The 19,464-nt window shown below is 54.9% G+C and overlaps 1 protein-coding gene and 1 long non-coding RNA gene across 3 annotated transcripts; one reads left to right on the top strand and one right to left on the bottom strand.

Annotated features, from left to right (window-relative positions):
* The first annotated feature begins 55 nt into the window (after positions 1–55).
* LOC123623985 lies at positions 56–7,203 on the top strand. Its single transcript, XR_006730047.1, has 2 exons — positions 56–248; positions 6,900–7,203. It is a non-coding gene; the product is annotated as an uncharacterized LOC123623985 (long non-coding RNA).
* CBLC (Cbl proto-oncogene C) lies at positions 4,935–18,482 on the bottom strand. 2 transcript variants are annotated; one of them, XM_045531481.1, is made up of 12 exons: positions 18,074–18,482; positions 14,507–14,653; positions 14,187–14,343; positions 13,393–13,514; positions 12,164–12,301; positions 9,744–9,831; positions 8,959–9,090; positions 8,195–8,356; positions 7,830–7,907; positions 5,299–5,414; positions 5,120–5,191; positions 4,935–5,012 (listed from the first exon to the last, which is right to left on the bottom strand). In XM_045531481.1, exons 1-11 carry the CDS (start codon positions 18,424–18,426, stop codon positions 5,182–5,184), a joined length of 1,503 nt encoding a protein of 500 aa, XP_045387437.1. In that variant the 5' UTR covers positions 18,427–18,482; the 3' UTR covers positions 4,935–5,012; positions 5,120–5,181. The 2 variants fall into 2 exon arrangements, with proteins under 2 accessions (XP_045387437.1, XP_045387436.1); XM_045531480.1 differs by having other exon boundaries at positions 7,827–7,907; positions 18,074–18,481.
* Positions 18,483–19,464: the final 982 nt, after the last annotated feature.

Genomic DNA, 19,464 nt, shown 5'->3' on the forward strand with positions numbered 1-19,464 from the left:
TAGCCTGGAACCGACCGGTCCAATCGCTTATCTCTAATGGTCTTCCAATCCCAGTTCCACCTAGGCCTCTGCGTGGAAGAGGGGGGTGCCCGGAGCTCTCTCCCTCGCTGCCCTTGGAAGGCCCTCCCGCTCTTCCCCCTATCCGGGGAATCCCAGGAATGCCACCCCCCTTCCTCCTTCCTGCTCCCCCCTTCAGTTCCCTCCCAGCCTTGGCGGGGAGGGGAGGAGAGTCAGGCTGGCAGGAGCAGGTGAGTGGGGGAGGGGAAGAGGCCAGGGCACCTGGCGGAAGTGGGAGGAGTCCAGGTGGGAAGAGAGGGTCACAAGTCAGACTTGGAGGGTCACAGGTCACAAGTGGGACTTGGAGGGTGACGGGCGAGGAGACTTGCCGAGGCTCCTCACAAACCTGGCCAGACCGGGACAAAATCCCAACAGCTGGCTGCAGAGTTTGGGGGAGGGAGATGTCACTGGTTACCTGGGAGAAGTTAGTGCAGGACACTAGTCAGAATGGGGGCCCTCTGGTCAGGTTGGGGGAGGTTCCTCAGCTGAGGTGGGGTGGAGGGTTGACGGGTTGGGGGGAGGGGGCGCGTCCCTGCAGCCTGGGCTCTGCCTGGTCAGACAGGGACGGAGGGCTTAGATTACAGTGAGCCGGGAATTATTGGTCAGGCTGGTCGGCAACTGTTGTGCTGGGAAAGAGGACCTTTTAGTAGTAGCTGCACCATCCCCTCCTCCAGGAAGCCCTCTCTGCCCCCTGGCTGGGTCAGGTTCCCCTCTGAGCCCCCACAGCCCCTGGGCTCCCCCGCTTCAGTCCTGCACACTCTGGCAGGTCCCCGTCTGGGGACGGGTCTGTCTCCCTCACTGGACTGTGAGCCTGTGAGGGCAGAGCCAGGGATGTCTTGGTCACTGTCACTGTCGTGTGCTCTGTGTCGCCCAGCACAAGACCAGACACAGAGCAGGTGCTCAGGGAAGGCTTGCGAGGCCCAAACCCAGGGGCACACAGCCTACAGGCACACTCCCCCCAGACCGGGTCATCGCAGGACATACAGTAGACTCACTCACGGCCACTGCGGTGGCACTCCAAGACAATCCCCAAGTGCTCCCTGGGAGAAGCTCACACACTGTGACCCCAGGCACGCCTTAGCTCTTCTGTCCCCAGCTTGTGCACCTGCCGCTTGGGTTGGACCCTGGTAGGTAGGTGCCTTCTCATCAGCCAGCCCCTTGTACCTTCCTCAAGCATGGGGCCCCCTGAGGTCCTAGGTGAGGGGAGGACTAGATGGGGTGTGGAGAAGGAGGAAAGCCATAAATACCAGCCACAGCCCCTCACAGACGTGCAGAAACTAGTCTTGTAACATCATCTGCCTTTGTCCCTTACAATTTGTTTCCACAAAACAGCCAGAGGGATCCCGTTAAAGTGTGAGTCAGCTCATGTCACTCTTCTGCAGAGTACTCCCATGGCTCCTGTCTCACTCAGAGGACAAGCTGAAGTTCTCCCCACAGCTCATGAGGTCCTTGATCCTGCGCCCTTTTATCTCCCTGACCCCATCTCTCACTCACTTCCCCTCACCAGCTCCTCTCTCATCATGCTGGTCTCTCTGCCGCCATGCTCTTCCTTCAACACGGCAGGCACGTGCCAGCCTCGGGACCTTCGCACTTGCTCTTCCTGCTGCTGGGACATTCTCCCCCCACACAGCTTCCTCTCGCACTCGCTTCAAATCTCAGCTAGGCGCAGTGGCTCACGCTTGTAATTCCTGTAACCCTACCACTTTGGGAGGCCAAGATGGGAGGATCACTTGAGGCCAGGAGTTCAAAACCAGACTGGGCAACATGGCAAGACCCCAACCCCTAAATCTACAAAAAATAAAAAAAATTAGCCGGGTGTGATGATGCATGCCTGTAGTATCAGCTACTTCCAGGGCTGAGATGGGAGGATTGCTTGAGCCCAGGAGTTCAAGGCTCCAGTGAGCTCTGATCTCACCGCTGCACTCCAGCCTGGGTGACAAAGCAAGACCCTGTCTCTAAAACAAAGCAAAACAAGCTCTTCTCGAACCTACCTCATTAAAGAGCTTTCCTTGACCAACCTATCTAAAATAGGAGCAATTCCTGCTGTCCCCGCCACTCCTTACTGCCCTTATCTGACTATGTTTCCCTCTATGGCATTTAGTGCTTAGTTATTTTTTGTTTGTCTTGCACAGATTACAAACTGCAAAAGAACAGGAACTTTCTTTTGTCTACTAATGTATCTCCAGGGCTTAGAACAGTGCTTGGCATGAGGAAGACATGAGTAAATATTTGTGGACCAAATTAAATGATACTCAATTCCATCCTTGCTGTCCCATGTGTATATACTTATATATCTTCAATCACAAGCCTTATCTTTTCCCTACCTTTCTCCCATTATTTTACACACAGTGTGTGATGGTTAACTTTACTTTTTTAATTAATTAATTTATTTTTTGAGACAGGGTCTTGCTCTGTCACTTGGGCTAGAGTGCAGTGGCAACATCATAGCTCAGTGCAACCTCAAACTCTTGGCCTCAAGCGATCCTCCTGCCTCCGCCTCCCATGTAGCTGGGATTACAGGATCGCACCAACACACCCAGCTATTTCTTCTATTTTTTGTAAACACAGACTCTCACTCTTGCTCAGACTGGTCTCGAACTCCTGGCCTCAAGCAATCCTCTGCTTTAGCCTCCCAAAGTGCTAGGATTACAGGCGTGAGCCACCATGCCCTGCCCTGATAGTTAACTTTAAAATGAGCTCACAGCTTGTGGAATATGGGGATCACGGCCCATTTGGAAGGGAATGTTTATTACCAGATGATTCCAGTCTCAGGTCTGGAAAATGGAACTACTGAAATTTTGTGCTGTTTTGGGCAGCAGTGTGAATGCATTTTTGATTGTAGAAGGAGAGTTAGTTGTATGGGGAGAGTTTAGATAAGAACTTCTGGGGGAGAGAGTATACATATAGAACAAAAAAAGTATCGATATTGAGCATTTATGGGCGCAGACTGAAGTGGACTTTTTTTGGTGGGGGGGTTTACCTGGCATCTGCCCCTCCCACACCCCACCCACATTTAGAGAAATCCCCCGTGTCTGAAAGCCTGGTGCCCTCTGTTGAAGCCAACAGGACAGATGTTCGCTTTCTTTCCAACCTCTGTTGGCCAATCCTTTCACACTTTTGAATCAGGAGGTAATATTGCAAAAGGAGCAGGAATTGGCTAATGTCGTCCAGCCATAGAAGCTGGGGCAGATTCTATTTTCCAAAGATGGTTGCAACAATCTCTCTCATCCCACATGCTCTTCTACAATCAGAGCCTGACACTTTCCATCAAGAGGTGGAGCCTATGACCCCTGCTCTCAAATCTGTGCAGTTTTGTAACTTTCATGTAACCAACAGAATGCAAGCAGAAGTGACAGTGCATGACAACCAAGATGAAGTAAAAAAGCCATGCAGCTTCTGCCTGAGTCACTGGAATACTGTCCATGGAGACTTCAGCCACCATATAAGCAGTCTGACTACCTTGAGGCAGCCATGGTGTGGGGAAGCCCAAGCCGGCCTGTGTGGAGACACATGGGGAGGCTCTGAGACTGCAGAGAGACCTGTCCAGCCCCAGCTGTCCTCCTCCAGGCACCGCTGATTGCACCCCGAGCCAGAACCAACCCGTCATGCCCTTCCCCAAATCCTGGCTGATAGAAACCATGAGAGGTAATGCAATGATTGTTGTCATTTGCCACTAAGTCCAGAGTGAATTGTTACGAGCAGCGAATGAGAAGAGCATCCTGTTTCTGGGGCAGCGGAGGCCATGAGACGCTAGAGTATCCAGTGGTTATCGGGGCACCAGCGTGTCCTCATCAGACCGGTTCTGTGGCGTGACTGTGTCTGGATTACTGCTGCTGGTCCACTGCCAGTGTCCCTGCTTTCCAGTCCTGGTTCTCCAATCACTCCTGGGATTCTGTGAGTGACCCCAAATCCTCTCAATACGTCGCCTTTCTGGCCCAGACGTGGATTCAGTTGCTTGGAACTCAATCTGCGATACATCCTTTCGAGTCCCTTGTCCAGTGGGATACTTTTTCATCATCTTTCAAGTCTCAGCTCAGACATCCCCTCCTCCTGGAAGCCCTACCTGACCTCCCAGGCTGGGCCAGGCACCCCCTCTGGGCTCCTGCAGCCCCTTGGGCTCCCCCACCCCAACCCTGCCCACTCTGGGTCATCTCTGTCTGGGGACAGGTCTGTCTCCCCTCCTGGATTGTGAAGCCAAGGGGGGCAGTGACCAAGGTGGGCACAGGGCAGGGACTCAGGGCATGTAGACTGCTCTGAACTGAGGTGGAGGGAAGTGTGGGTCCCTCCATGAGTGATGAGGTGGGGACCCACCCGCTCCCTCAGCTCCTTTTACACTAGAAGTTTTACTGCTACTTGGAAGAAGGATCCCAGAGGGGGAGGACGGAGGGAAGAGAGAGGGACAGAGAGCAGGTCGTGGAGACACTGGGCACATAACTCTCAAGGAAATGCGTGTGGTCTTTTTGATTAGGGCCTTAGAACTTGAATATCTGGATCTGGGTCCAGGCATTTTTTTGCCATGATGGAGGAGGGGAGTTGGATGCCTGGTTCTCTGAGAACTTGGGACTCTGGATGCCTAAGTCCTGAGGGCAGGACTCCTGGGACTGACAGAGGAGGCTGGGACCGATTCTGTTTGAAGGTCTGAGGGAGGAGGGGCTAGGCCTGGACCCCCGGGTCTGAGGGAGGAGGGGCTGGGGGCCGGGACCCCCCCGGGTCCGAGGGAGGAGGGGCTGGGGCCGGGACCCCTGGGTCTCAGGGGGGAGGGGCTGGGGGCTGGACCCCTGAGCTGACCGGGTGGGATGGGCCTGGGCCTGCCCTTTCCCCTGTGCCACGCTGCCCCCTGGTGGCCGCTGCGCTCTTCCTTCACAGACTGGAGGACAAACCAGGCTGGGAAGTTTATTCCGTTTCACAAACCCCTTCCAGCCCCCGGGCTCCCCTTAGCAGCACGTCTGGGTGCCCTGCGGTGCGGAAAGAGAGGCGTGTTAGATCGTGTCCCATCCGGGAGGGGCGCGGCAGGGCGGGCCAGGCGTGGGGGAGGGAACCTGAGGGGGGGGCGCGGACTCACCTGGCCTGCAGGTGCGGCAGCCAGTGGGGGGCCCCGCGGGGCAGCTGGAGGGGCGCTTCCCTTCAGGACTTCCTGCAATGGAGAGCGTGTTGGGGGGCACCGGTGATTCCTGGGACCCAGTGCTTCCCTCTGCCCCCTTCCCCGCCCGCTTCCCCTTAGACCCCAGTCCCTTCACTCACTCTGGGGCCCCCTCCGTGGCTCGGGGACTGGGGGTGACTTCCCACGGGGCTGAGGTCTCGATCCTAATTCTCGGCAAGGGAAGGGGGGGCCGGAGTCTGGGGAGGGCCAGAGGTGCCTGGAGGGAGGAGATTAAGAAATGTCCCAGTTGAGCGGCAGCCTGGGGACTGGGGGCATCATGTCACACTGGTGGTGGGGGCTGTACACAGGTCTTCTCTTCAATCCATGCCTTTTTTTCCCCTTCTCACCTCTGCCTTGGGTAGGAAGAAGTTTTAGCTTTTCTGTCCACCCACCCATCCCCCCTCCACCCTACAAACATTTCCTGAGTGTCCACAGTGTGTCAGGCACTGTTGTAGGTTCCGATGAGACAGCCACAAACAAGATAAAAAAAAAAATCTCTGTCATCCTCGTGATGCTGACGGTCCTCTGAGCCAGAGGCGAGTAATCAGCTTATGAACAAAGCAATATCTCAGAGCGGTTCCGAGAACTTCAGAGTGCGCGGGGCGAGTGGGGGGTGCCCGGGGAGGCCTCTGGGAGACGGGGATGATTGAGCAGATTCCCGAGTTCCAGAAGGATCCTGGCAGAGGCTCTGAGACTGGGGTCTTGCTGGCTTGTTAGAAGAGCAGCAAGGGTCCCCTGTTCCTGGAAAGTGGGGGGATAGGAGGTGGGGAGGGGTCCAATCCCCAGGCCTTGTGGGCTGTGGGCTTCGGCTTGATTCTTAGAGTCCTGGGCAGCTGGTGGGGACTTCTGAGAGGCGAGGGTGGGGCTCTGACTCAGGTTAGCCGAGCTCACTGGTTTCATCAAAACCTGTGGGGCTCGTGCCATGCTTGTCCCCATTTTCCGCATGGACACGCTGAGGATTAGAGAGGTCCCCGGTGGCCAGTGGGGTGCCAGGATTCTGCTCAGTGGCAGTGTCGCCCCCTAGAGGTGGTTTCTCAGATGGAGAACAGCTGTGTTGGGGCACATTCCCAGGGGACACAGCACCATATGCAAATCACGACCAGACCATGGGGACCCTTAACACAGCCCCGTAGGCGTCCAGTGCGCACAGCAGCCCCTCGAGGCAGGGACGAGCATGCGTGGTGCTCACTTTACAGACAAGGGAATGGAGGCCCACGGGGCAGGGAAGGACGGCCCTGGAGGCTAGAGCCAGGGGCCTAGTCCAGTCCTGACTCCATCACCCAAGAGCTGGCTGACTGTCAGCTCTCTGTGCCTCAACATTCCCCTCTGTATAATGGGATCATAACAGTACCTGCCTCAGCAGGCTGTCATGACAATTACATGAATATGTTCAAAAGCAGTGCCAGGTACATAGCAAAAGTTAGACACACATTAACTAATTCTCACCACTACAGTAACCTGGGCTGTCTTTTCTATGGTATGTTTTGAAGAATGAAAGAGTAGGAGCTGCCTGGAATTTGAATCAGGCAGGGTTTGGGGAGAGGAGGAAAGGATGTGCTAGGCGGAGGGCACAGCCTGGGCAAATGTGCGACCCTCTGGCCGGATGTGCCCCGAGTTGGCCACTGTCCTGGCTGTGCCCCCCTCCTGTCCCCAAGGAGCCGGCTGAGTGCCTCCTAATGTTTCCATTCGCTTTTGGCTGCAGGTCGGGATCTGTTTTTAGCTTCCCTGGCTGGTCTCACCGCCACCCCCCACTTCCTGCTGGCTCTCTTGTTTGCTGTGGTCGAATAATGTTCCCGGACTTCCCGAGCTGTTTGTTTGAAGACGGCCCAGTATTGATTGAAGCTGGTGTGTACCCAGCCTGAGACGCTGACAGAGAGCTGCCCCTCCCCAGCAGCCCAAGGTCCCAGAAAATCCTGGGGTGGCAGGTAGGGAGAGAAGAAAGCAAGGCCTGGCCTTAAGTAAAAAATAAACAGATGTTTTGGGGGCCTTAAAGACCCCAACCCTGGCTTCTCCTCTTTCAGACTGTGTGGCTTTCAGCAGGTGCAGTCACCCCTCTGAGCTTTTTTCTTCTGGAAAACGGGGAGGGACATTTTCCACTTCATAGGGTTGTTGGGAAGACCCAGGTCAGTGTATTCGTTGCACGCCAGTTGACTGAGCACCTGCTGTGTGTGTGTATCAGGCACGATTCTAGACTCTGGAGCTATAACAGAGAATGAGTCCAAGTCCTGACCCGTAGGAGGGTTTCAACCTGCTGATGGTGACAGAAACCAACAAAGCCTGAGCTCTGCGAGGTGGCAAGAGGACTGTGCCAACGCAGGAGGGGAGTGTCCCACGGGGATGCTGTTTTCAACCAGGTGGCCCAGGAAGGCCTCCCTGAGGAGGGATGAGGAAGTTGTGCAAAGGCCCTGAGGTAGGACATGCCTGGGCTGTTGGAAGGAGAGGAAGATAGCTCTTGAGGGGGAACGAGGAGGAAAGGAACAAGAGCAGAGGTCATCTAGGTAGCAGGCACCTTGTAAATGGGTGCCAAGCATGAGTGCCCGGCACCCCCGAGCACCTGGCCAGACTGGTGACCCTACCCTGGGGTTGAGTGAGACAGGAGCCACCAACCTCAGACCAGTGTGTGACTCACCACGTTCAGCTGGCCTTTATTTCTGGGTCTCCTGGGGGGCAGATCTGGCCGAGGGGGCAATGGAGGAGCCGAGGGGGTTGCCTGGAGGAGACAGAGGGTGGGGGCGGGTGTGAGCTGCCATTTTCTCCTCACTGACATGTCCTCCTGCTGGGGGTTCCAGCATTCAGACACCGTTCTAAATTCAAGATATAATGGAAGACAAGACACAGTGCTAACCCCTGGGAGGGTTACAACGGGAGAGAGCCACAGCCCCAGACCCTTGAGGAAGCAAAAGTGCAGGCCCCTAGGACCCCCAAGTCTTCTCACCAGTCCCCTTCTGCCTCAGGCCTCAGGGATTCTGGTTCCAGCCCCTGCCTGGTCCTGCTCACCTGCCCCAGCTCCAACTCCCCATCTTCCTGGTCATTGCTGGGCCCCGGGTCCATAGCAGTGGCCTGGGCTTCCACGGGCTTCCTTTGGAATTGGTAGATACTTATGGCGTCCCAGTCCTCGATCTGGCGGCGGCAGAAGGGGCAGGTCCGGCTGTCCTCATGCTGGGGAGGTCCACAGGGAAAGGGGTCAGTGACTCCCTGTTCTCCAGCATGTCCCTTGGGCCTGTGAGGACCTCCACCCCCCAACCCCCACAGAGTGATGTGGGGAGGGAGAGAGGAGGAGTCATGGAGGTGGGGGAGGGGGAGGGGGAGACCAGATCAGAGCCCAGGACGGGGAGGGGCCCACACAGGAGGGAGCCCCTTGTTGCCAGGGCAACTGCTCCTGGACCCGCTTTTGCGGGCTTAGATTCTCACTGCAGCCCTTGGGAGGTCACTGTCAACAGCCCCATTCTCCAGAGCGGGAGGCTGCAGCTCAGAGAGGTGAAGCCACTGGCTCCGGATCACCCAGCGAGGGAAGGAAGGAGTCCTTTCCGCTAATCATGGAGCCAGGGAAGCAGAAACAGAGGTAACACAGGCGGAGCGAGACGGAAGCAGAGACACACACACAGGCGGCCCGGGCTCCTGAGTGATCCTGAGCGGGTCTCTGCTCTCCCTGGGCCTCAGTTTCCCCACCTTGTCAATGAAGCATGTGGGAGATCCTCTTGTGGTTTCACTGTAGGGGGTGGGGGTACCAGACGAGAAGGCGGGGCAGGGCTCAGACCCACCTGCCAGGCAGCCAGGCAGTAGCTACAGAGCAGGTGCCCACACGGCTTGATCTTCACATCCTTGTCGTGCTCAGCGCAGATCTTGCAGAGCTCAAACGTGGAGTCCATGGCCCAGTACAGCCGCAGCTGCTCCTGGCAGGTGGGAAGATGCGGAGGGTGGGAAGGTGGGGGTGTCAGCCACGGGGATGCGACTCGGGCCACAGAAACAAAGTCCCAAGCCTCTGCACGAGCCCTGAACGCTCCTCTAAGTTCAAAGCCAGTGTGTCTATCTGCCTCTGACATATCTTCACTCCTTGTTATGAGAATCGTTCTCTGGGGTTGTCTGCGCTCCCGGTTGCCAAATTTAGCAAATAAAAATACTGGATGCCGTTAAATTTGAATTTCACATAAACGGTGAGTAAAATTTGAAGTCTAAGTATGTCTTAAATATCGCACAGGATATACTTATACTAAAAAACATAGCTATTGTCTCTCTCTCTCCCCCGTGGGGTGGCTGCGAAGATGAAGAGCTGGCACAGGGGCTGTCACTGGCGAACGCTCAAGTGCATTAGCTGCTCTGATGATCTCAGCGCATCTTTTCCTTGTTTAATCCCCATGATAACCCCTTGGGAAGAGGCAGGAGGAGCCATATTTTCCAGAGGATTAACTGAGCCTCAGAGACGCCAGGTGATTTACCCAAGGTCACACAGCCACCATGCCAGCGCTCCAGCCCAAGGCCTCCGAGCCAAGGTGGAGCGGGGCTGGGGGCAGCAGGCAGGGACTGCGGGCGCAGCGCTGGGTCTCACCTCAGACACGTGGATTTGCTGATGCGGTTCTACCTTGCGGAGCTCGGTCAGGTCCGGATTTTGGTTCTTCCCATCTGGGTAGAGGTAGCTGGGGGAGGGTAAGAGGAGGGCAGCTGAGGGGCCATCCAGTGCCTCCCACCCCCAGACTAACAGGGACCCTCTGGCCACAGGGCCTCATGGCCCCCTGGGATAAGGATCTGCCTCTAGTCCATTGCTGGCCTGGGGATATTTTCCCTCTTCCCTCCGGCAAATTGGGACACACCCCCAGGTCAGGGCTGTGTCTCCTGAGACCTCCAAAGAAGGGGCACACTAAACCTGAGCAACTCGAGCTCTGGAAACAAGGATCTGATTGAACGAGAACCAGGAAACTGATTGAAATCTCAGGCTTAGTCCTCCTGGAACCTCACCCTTCATCTTTAGGCCCGAGCATGACAGATTTTAGAGTCACAGACTGTTGGAGTGACCAAGTCCTAGGATCTTAGCATATCAGGACTGGAAGGACCCTCTGAGACCATCTGCAGTACTTCTTGCCTCTTCAGACAGTGACCTGAGGCTCCATGTGGGAAAGGGGACGGCCCCAGGTCACACGGTGAGGTCCAGAGAGATGCAGAACCAGGGCCGTAGGCTGCAGGGCAGCCGAGAAGAAGGTTCTGAACCCTCTGGCACTCCCATCCAGGTCATAACTGCATCCTCAGACCAATGGAGGGACAAGAGTCCCCTGAGGCTGGTGACCCTGCCTGGGCTTCTGTGTAGAGCGGAGCGGGATCCCTGGCCTGGGCCCCACAGTGGATTTCCTGCAAACACACTGTGTGCCCTGGGTGAGGCAACTCTACCTCTCTGGCCTCAGTTTCCCCCTCTGTAAAAGGGGTATAATGATGTGCGGGTTAAAGATTCGTGGTGAGGATTAAACAGGACGGTGCTCATGAAACATGCAGCTCGTCTGCACACCAGCACCCAGTAAGAGGGCGCTGCTGTGATCAACTTTAGACCCAGAAAGCCACCTTGCCATGCGAGGGAAGGAGCTTGCTGTCCCTTCCCCTGTCTCAGGGCCTCAGTTTTCCCCTCTGTAAAATGGTGGGGGCTGTGTGTGTTGTAGGGCAGGGGGACTGGGCCAGAGCGGTGGTATTCACACTTAGAACCCACTTCTCCAGTGAACTCTGGCCTGGACTTCAGGACAGGAGAGTGGATAAGGGACCTCACTCAGAGCCTGGCCGCCTGGCTTCAAATCCCAGTGGGTCAGCTCAGGAGCTGTGTGACCTGGGCACGTGGCTCTGCCTCTCTGTGCCTCAGTTTCCCCAGCTGTCAAATAGAAACATCATAATAGTGTATGTGTGTGTGTCTATACAATAGATCAGTATTCACAGACTTCGTATTTGCAAACTTTCCTACTCACTGCAATGTCTTTGGAACCTCCAGATCAATAATCCCAAGTGCTTTTGTGATCACTCAGGGACGTGGACAGATGGTGAAAAATTTGAGCTGCCTACTGCGCTCGTTCTTAGCTTAGGTTGAATTTCAGCTCTCACACCATAAGCAAGTGTCTTTTTTTATAGACTATTTCTCCCATTTTTATGCTTTTTGTTGATTTTACTGTTTTAAATGGCCCCCAAGAGTGGTGCTGAAGTGCTGTCTATTGTTCCTAGGTAAAAGAAGGCTGTGATGTGCCTCGTGTGTTCGACAAGTCTCATTCAGGCACAAGTTACAGTGGTTGGTTTTGAGTTCAATGTCAGTGAATCAACACTAAGCATTAAAGTGTCTTTAAACAAAACACACATAAAGGTTATTATGTTGTGCTTGATTCACAAAAATGTTGCGATCGGAGACTTGCAGGAACCTAAAGTTGTATTCACTCAATAATTCAGGGTTTGTGGTGATTTTATAGAACCTAACTACCGTGAATCGGCAGCGTATCTGTGTCTCTCCCTATCTCATATGGTACCAGTCATATAGACATGACTGATAAGAAAGCTCTGGTTAAAGGCGACAGTCTGGAAACTAACCTGCTTCCTCCTACCCAAGGAAACTTCCGAAAGAGGGGCCCCAGGGCAGCCAAGGTTACGAGTTGAAAACCACCAGTCTAGCCGGCTCCCCAGCTCTCTTTCTTTGCTACCAGTCTAGATTCCAGAACAGGATATGATATCTAGAAGGAAAAGCTCTTGAACCCAGTTGCAAGGAATGGAGCCCCCGGGGTTGTGTCCCTGTCCCCACACACTTCTCAGAGCTTCTGCGGGCGGGTGTGGGAGCTCGGCGCCCTTTCCCCTTGACTGCCACCTGCCGGAAGCTTCTAGTATTGCAAACCTGTGACGTCCGCTATGTGAATTGTGTACCCTCAAACGTGCTGTTTTGGGCAGTGCTCAACATGCATGATCTTTCGAAGTGGATTTTGCTGGCACCCTCCTCCTGCCAGGATGGGGACTCACAGGCCGTCCTTTTGTCCTTCCAGGAGTACCTGGAACAGGGGTCTGTTGAGAGGGATGGTCTGCAGGATGCTGCCATCTGAGCTCACGTACCCAATGGCCCAGTGCCCCAGTCGAGTACAGCTGGGCCGGAAGATGTAGCTGGAGGGAGAGGAAGGTAGGAGGGGGTGAAGGAGTAATCACTACTGTCCTTTCTGGGAACTCCCAGTCCCCCACCCTGTTGGGGATCCAGGCGTGGAAGTTGTCACCCCCAGCTTCATCCTTTAGGCAATGAGGTGCTAGATTCCTGTCTGCCACTATAGGGGTATCTGTTGTTTTTATCTGCTTGGCTCTTCTTATGAGAACAACATCGCTGTTTCCATTTGGAGACCTCTCTTTCCTTCACTGGGGTTTAGACAAGGCTGATTCTGGCTTGGCCAATCAGTGCGTTTCAGGACCCCTGACCACAGTGCTTGCAGTCAGTTCTGGGCAAGGTATTCAATTTCTACAGAGGTTGCTAAGCTGGTAGGATATACAGCTGGGACTTATAAAAGCTACTTGTTACCATGCAGAGAGACCATGTCTGAGAATGAAGTTAACACAGAGGAAAGCAGAGATGGGGATGAACAGGAACTGACTCCTGACCATAGCATAGGAGCACCTGGATCCAGCTGTGCCTGAAACCCACATCCTGGTCTTTTCAATTATAGGAATTAATTTATTCCTCCCCCTACCCCTTTAAACCGGTTTGAAGTATAACTGGAAGAGTGTTAATACACTCACTTTCCTGGGGCTTCTGCAACTCAGCCCTGCAGAGACTCACAAACCTGACCTCCTATTCTCTTTACTTCTTGGTTCCTCAACTCTTAGCCCTCTGGGGTGACTCAATGGCTCAAAATAATTTAAGGACTCACATGTCACGTTTCCCAGTCTCCTATACTAACAGGTGGGGGGTTATACTCAAAATATTTAACAGATGGTGCAGCACGGTCTCTGACCTATTAGAAATGGACTATACCCTGGGGCAGGGTTTTTGGGCCCCCTGCCAGAACAGGTATTGTCCCTTCAGCTGCTGCACTATGGGAAGGTCCAGGAGGTCTTGGGGGAAGAGGCAGGGTGACAGGGGTCCCAGGTTCCTCAGTTCTAACTCTCTGAGGGATGTCTGGGCTTCACCACACACCAGCCCAGGACCCAGACCCCCAAGACCCTGCAGCCCCATTGCCCTGGGGCCTGGACCTGGACCTCTCTCTCACCTGCCTGGCTTGTCCTTGCAGGCCTGCAGGCGCGCTCGGACATCGTCGTACGTGAGGAAGGCCATGTAGCCCGGGTGGTTGACCGCCAGGAGCTGCCAGTTCTTGAGGAGTGTTGGCCACGGCTGGGGTGGGGCAGGGCTTGGGTCAGGGAGGGACCAAGGAAGCACCCACATCCCGATTGCCTCCCAGGGTTCAAGAATCCAGCCACATCGGCCAGGCGTGGTGGCTCACGCCTGTAATCCTATCACTCTGGGAGGCCGAGGTGGGTGGATCGCTCGAGGTCAGGAGTTCGAGACCAGCCTGAGCAAGAGGGAGACCCCGTCTCTACTAAAAATAGAAAGAAATGATTTGGACAGCTAAAAAAAAAATATATATATATATAGAAAAAATTAGCCGGGCATGGTGGCGCATGCCTGTAGTCCCAGCTACTCGGGAGGCTGAGGCAGTAGGATCGCTTGAGCCCAGGAGTTTGAGGTTGCTGTGAGCTAGGCTGACACCACGGCACTCACTCTAGCCCGGGCAACACAGCGAGACTCTGTCTCAAAAAAAAAAAAAAAAAAGAATCCAGCCACATCATTCACACCCATGGTGGGCATCAGGAATATCTCTTTTACACAGAAGACTCAGACTTCCTTCCTTCCCCAGGACTCATGAGTTTAGGATCCCAGCCCCTCCTCCCCTAGACCTGGGTCCAGGCCCCCAGCCCCTCCTCCCTCAGACCCGGGGGTCCAGGCTCCAGCCCCTCCTCTCCCAGGACCCAAGAGTCCGGGCCCCCAGTCTCAGCCTTTTCTGACCTGGAAGAGCCTGGTGAAGATGTCAAACTCGAAGATGGACACGTGACCACTGCAGGTGAGATCAATCGTGGAGCGCAAGGCAAGGGCCGTGGAGCCCGGTTCCACCGGGTGGCAGGTGCACAGGAGCGACTCAAACTCGGCCCAGGGCAGCACACACCTGGGCAGGGGTGGGTGGGGGAGATGCATCTGAGGCCTCTGGGAGCCTAGGATGGGAGGATCCTCAGGGAGGAAGCAGCTACGGGCCTGGACTCCTGGGTCCCTGGGCGGGAACAGGCTGAGGTTCCCAGCCAAGGGGGCCCTGGGGGCGAGTGCTCACTCACCGGGCTCCACAGTGCTCCCTCCAGAAGGTGTGGGCCGGGGCCTTGGTGACCTGGTACGTGTGTCCACAGTACTTTCCCCCGGGGAAGAGAGCGCCCAGCTCCGAGTGCATGTAGCTGAAGATGAGGGCCAGCTTGGCCAGTTGTCGCCTGTGAGGATGGGTGAGGACCCAGGCTGGATGTTGGGGCTCACACCGACACCTCCTTTCCCCCCTCCCCCACCGCGGGGAATGCCCCAGGGACAAGGCCCCCAGGCTCTCTCTAACAAATCAGCACAGGTGAGAGTTCGTTCCAAGACTGCCGGTCTCAATCCGAGGCTCCCTTCCCTTCCCTTCCCTTCCTTGTCCGTGCCTCTGCCTGAAGCCCACCATGGCTGGAGCCGAAACCTTCCCTCCTGGGACTGTGGGGACAAGTAGCTGCAGGGGGCAGTCTGCGTGCGGCTCACACTCCCAACATGCCTCTCAGGTTTTAGCATCACCAGGGGGTGTGGGGATGGGCCCTGTCTCTGTCTCTTCTCGTGTCCACTGTCTCCCTGAGTCACTGATAAGGATATGGAGGCAGTCAAGGGTAGCTCTGACCCTTATCAGCTGTGTGATTTTCGACAAGTTCTCTCCCCCCCCCCCAGCCTCAGTTTCAACTGTGAAGTGGGGCTAAGTACGGCCCCTGCATCGGGGAGCAGTGAGGATTCTCACACGTCTTACACGCACAGAAAATGCTTAGCATGCTGGCCAGAGAATTGGCGCTCAGTGCATGTTCATTTCATTCCTGTTCTTATTTTATGTTACTAGTGTCCTTGGGTACTCTGGGAGGCCGAGGCGGGAGGATCACTTGAGCTCAGGAGTTTGAGACCAGCCTCTGCAAGAGCGAGACCCCATCTCTACAAAAATTGAAAAATTAGCCGGGTGAGGTGGCATGCGCTTGTAGTCCCAGCTACTGGGGAGGCTGAGGCAGGAGGATCGCTTGAGCCCAGGAGTTTGAGGTTGCTGTGCGCTAGGCTGACGCCACGGCACTCACTCTAGCCCGGGCAACAGAGCGAGACTCTGTCTCAAAAAAGAAAAAAAAGTAGTGTCTTTGGGCCAGGTTTGTAGCATTCCTGCCAGTTTCTAAGCCTGTCCCTTCCCAGAATCTAGAACTGTGTTGTCCCATATGGTAGCCGCTGTCCACATATGGCTGGTTCAGATGGAGATGTGCTTTAAATGTGAAATACACACCAGATTACAAAAATTTAGCACAAAAGAAAATGTAAAAACCATTAGCTATCTCATTAATAATTGTGTTACATTTATTATAAGTTGACATGATAATATTTTAGACATAGGTGAGTTAAAGAAAATGTTATGGGTCAGGTTTGTTGGCTCATGCCTGCAATTGCAGCACTTTGGGAAACTGAGGCAGGGGGATCGTTTGAGGCCAGGAGTTCAAGACCATCCTGGACAACATAGTAAGACACTGTCTCTACAGAAAAAAACAATTTAAAAAAAGAAAATGTTATTAAAACTCATTTCACCTGTTTTTAAAACATCTTTGGTCATATGTTTACTAGAAAATTAAAAACTATATACATGGCTTGCATTGGATTTTAATGGAGAGTGCTTGTCGATGTCTAGAACCTCCTTCAAATAGTTTCCAAGACCCCTGTGGCACCAAGCACACCCACCAGACTCTCACTAAACCCCTAGACTTCCTACTTTCAAGAACCCATTGAATTTAGAACAGAGGTTCTCAGTGGAGTTATACCACCTTTCTAAGGAGCTCCTAGAAATTTGTTTGACATAGTAACGAGGATGAGGACGTTCGATTGTGAGGACAATCCTCTCCAGCAAGATCTGCCCTTGTCCCACTCGACTTTTGAATGTGCCATCAGACATTTGTGAATCATGGTAGAAAATCCATTTATAGTTATCTGAGCCTACAACCCAACTGCCTTTTTATATTTTAATTTTTTTTGAAGGGGTGGGGGCCGGTAAGGAGGGATGTTCAGTTGACTGGTTTGGTTTTGTTGAGACAGAGTCTCACTCTGTCACCTTGGATAGAGCTCAGTGGTGACATTGCATAACTCACCGCAACCTCCAACTCCTGAGCTCAAGCAATCCTTCTGCCTCAGCCTCCTGGGTAGGTGGGACTATAGGCGCACACCGAAATGCCAGGCTAGTTTTTGTTTTTTATTTTCCTTTCTTTTTGGTAGAGATGGGGGGGGGGTCTCACTCTTGTTCAGGCTGGTCTCGAACTCCTGAGCTCAAGCGACTCTCCCACCTTGGCCTCCCAGACTGCTAGGATTACAGGCGTGAGCCACCACCCTTGCTCAGCCACAGTTGCCTTTTATGTGAGCATTTTTTGCGCCTTTTAAATTTATACTGAATTTTGCAGAAATCTAGCTGTCCTATATATCAAGAGAAGACTATTTGATTCTGCCTCATGGTGGTTCTGCTTACAGGTACAGCATCTGACTAGTCAATTCTGCCTTCCAGAATAATTATGACTTGGCATTTTCATTCAAAATATAGACAATATATTATGAAAAACATTCCTTTTATCACTCTCTTATTATTTGGACATTATAGTGATTAAAAACTATGGCTAGGTAGGTTGTTAAGCCAATGCATATCATTTCAAGATGAATTACAGAGACACTAGAAAATATTTGCTATAAAGAAGGGGTGTGGGCCAGGCGCAGTAAAGAAGGGGTGTGGGCAGGCTCATGCCTGTAATCCTAGCACTCTGGGAGGCCAAGGCGGGTGGATCGTTTGAGCTCAGGAGTTCGAGACTAGCCTGAGCAAGAGTGAGACCCCGTCTCTACTAAAAATAGAAAGAAATTAGCTGGACAACTAAAAATATATAGAAAAAATTAGCCGGGCATGGTGGCACATGCCTGTAGTCCCAGCTACTCGGGACGCTGAGGCAGGAGGATTGTTTGAGCCCAGGAGTTTGAGGTTGCTGTGAGCTAGGCTGACATCGCAGCACTCTAGCCTGGGCAACAGAATGAGACTCCGTCTCAAAAAAAAAAAAAAAAGAAGGGGTGTGGGGCCGGGCCGGTCAGAGGTCCACTGATCTAGACCTTGTCCTGGGCTCCCAGACAAATGTCCTCTGCCCTGTCACTCGGCGGGCCCCTCCTGAGAGTCCAGAACAGCAGAGGGGCCAGTCTACAGGCAAGTCCTAGGCCCCGTGTCAGCTGTTCCCCAGGAACTAAAGACCAAGCGGGCAGCCCAGGGCTGATGGGGGCCTAAAGACCCGTTTCTCCAGGTGTGTCCATTCACAGCACCTCGTGTAGGAAGCCCCATAGGGTCCTCATGTTCTGGGACAGTGGGACAGTGGGAACTGTAACCTGACTGCTGGATCGCCAAGGAGAAGGGGAAATGGGTGACCGAGGGCATGGGTGCCCAAGGAAGGAGAAAGCTGGGTGGCTTAGTTTTCTGAATTCCTTTAGGGAAGAGAGGCTGCAGCTGGGGACTTCTGCGTCTGAGGGAGGAGGGTCGGGGGGCCCAGAGCCTGGGTCCGAGGGAGGAGGGAGCGGGAGCGTGACCTGGGGCTCACTCGTGAGAACTTTGTTCTGGGGCGAGGGCTTCCACTCACCTGAGTCTGGAACCCTCCCGGAAGAGCTCGTCGTTTGCACCTTTTTGGCCCCGGGGTGGCAACAGCGCAGCCACCTGTCGGCTCTTGGCTTCCAGGTTGGCGAGGTAAACGACTAGAAAGTCCCCAGAGCCCCCGGGACCCTCGGAGTCGCCTCCGGCGGCCTTCCGCCGGGCGTGGGCCACCTCTCGCAGCAGCTGCGCTGTGCGGGGCACTAGGTCCCGCAGCGACGGGGGACTCGTGGCCAGCCGGGGGTCCCCGCATTGCTCTTCCAGGCACTGCAGCAGCCTCACCGCCCGGCTCAGGGCGCGGGGCTCTTCTCCCTGTCGCCCCCGCCGGGCCGCCGCCGCAGCCATGGGTCCCTCGGGTGTCCTGGGAGGGACGGGTGCGGCCGCGATAGGCGCGGCGAAGCCGCGGGTGGAAGGAGGGGCGGGCCCTGGAGAACCGGGGAGGGGACTGCAGGTATCTGTTTCCAAAAGGGGCGGGGCTCGGGCATCTGGCACCTGGGTCCCCTAGAGGTGGGGTTTGGGTCTGATTCCCCCCAAAAAGCAGGATAGGGTGGCTTTGGTGGGTGGACAGGAGGGGACTCCAGGTGGCGTGGGAACTGCAGTTAGGATGTCTACGTCCCTTCAGGGAGGGGTGAGGGTTCGGGGAGTCCTAGGACTTTTGTTGGGTGGGGGAGGGCGGCTGGGAGTTTAGGTATCGTGACCCTACAGGGAGGTGGGACTTGCACACGGCACTTCTGAGTCGGGGCCGAAGGTCTGGGCCTTTGGTCGTGGCACGGGATTAAAGGTCAGAGGGATGAACTTTCTGGGAGGAAAAGGTCAGGGAGGTGGTACTTTAATATCTCTCTGTCCCGGAGACGGAAGACACAGAGCGACCAGATCGCCGGGGCCCCCAGGAGCAGGGGTTGGGAGGTGGTGTCTGCGGGGGCAGGCATTTAGCGGCAGGATTCTTGGGTCCCCATGGCTGGAGGTCTGCGGGAAATCAGGCTGGAGTTTAAATATCACTGAGTCCCGAAGGGGCGAGGTGGGAAGATGGGGCTCACGAATGCGGGGGGCCTAGGCGCTGCTAGTCGGTGCAGGACTGGCGGGCGTGGTTTTCACCCTAACCTGTTGAACCCGTAGAGCTGCGGTCCCCAACCCCCGGGTCGCGCATCACCGCCTGAGCCCCGCCTCCGCCGCCCCGCCCCCCACTCCCACCGCGTCCGTGGAAAAATTGTCTTCCATGAATCCGGTCCCTGGGGCCAAAAAGGTTAGGGACCGCTGTGTAGAGCGTCAGCCCAGCCGGCCTGCGCTGGGCAGTCACCCGGGGCGCTGTGGGCCCAGCTGTCACTCTGCCCCAAGGCATCCTGGCCACGCCCCAGGAGACAGGGTCTTGCTGTGTTGCCCCAG

This window comes from Lemur catta, chromosome 19, assembly GCF_020740605.2.
Source record: "Lemur catta isolate mLemCat1 chromosome 19, mLemCat1.pri, whole genome shotgun sequence".
Lineage (NCBI taxonomy): Eukaryota > Metazoa > Chordata > Mammalia > Primates > Lemuridae > Lemur > Lemur catta.

What these genes read in the sequence shown, in the direction of transcription:
- CBLC (XM_045531480.1), bottom strand. Translation starts at nt 18,426, where the DNA reads ATGGCTGCGGCGGCGGCCCGGCGGGGGCGACAGGGAGAAGAGCCCCGC. An exon ending in ACTGCCTGGCTGCCTGGCAG is followed by an intron (nt 8,357 to 8,958) that starts GTGGGTCTGAGC and finishes GGACCTCCCCAG; the next exon opens with CATGAGGACAGCCGGACCTG. An exon ending in GGGAGTTGGAGCTGGGGCAG is followed by an intron (nt 7,908 to 8,194) that starts GTGAGCAGGACC and finishes TGTCTCCTCCAG; the next exon opens with GCAACCCCCTCGGCTCCTCC.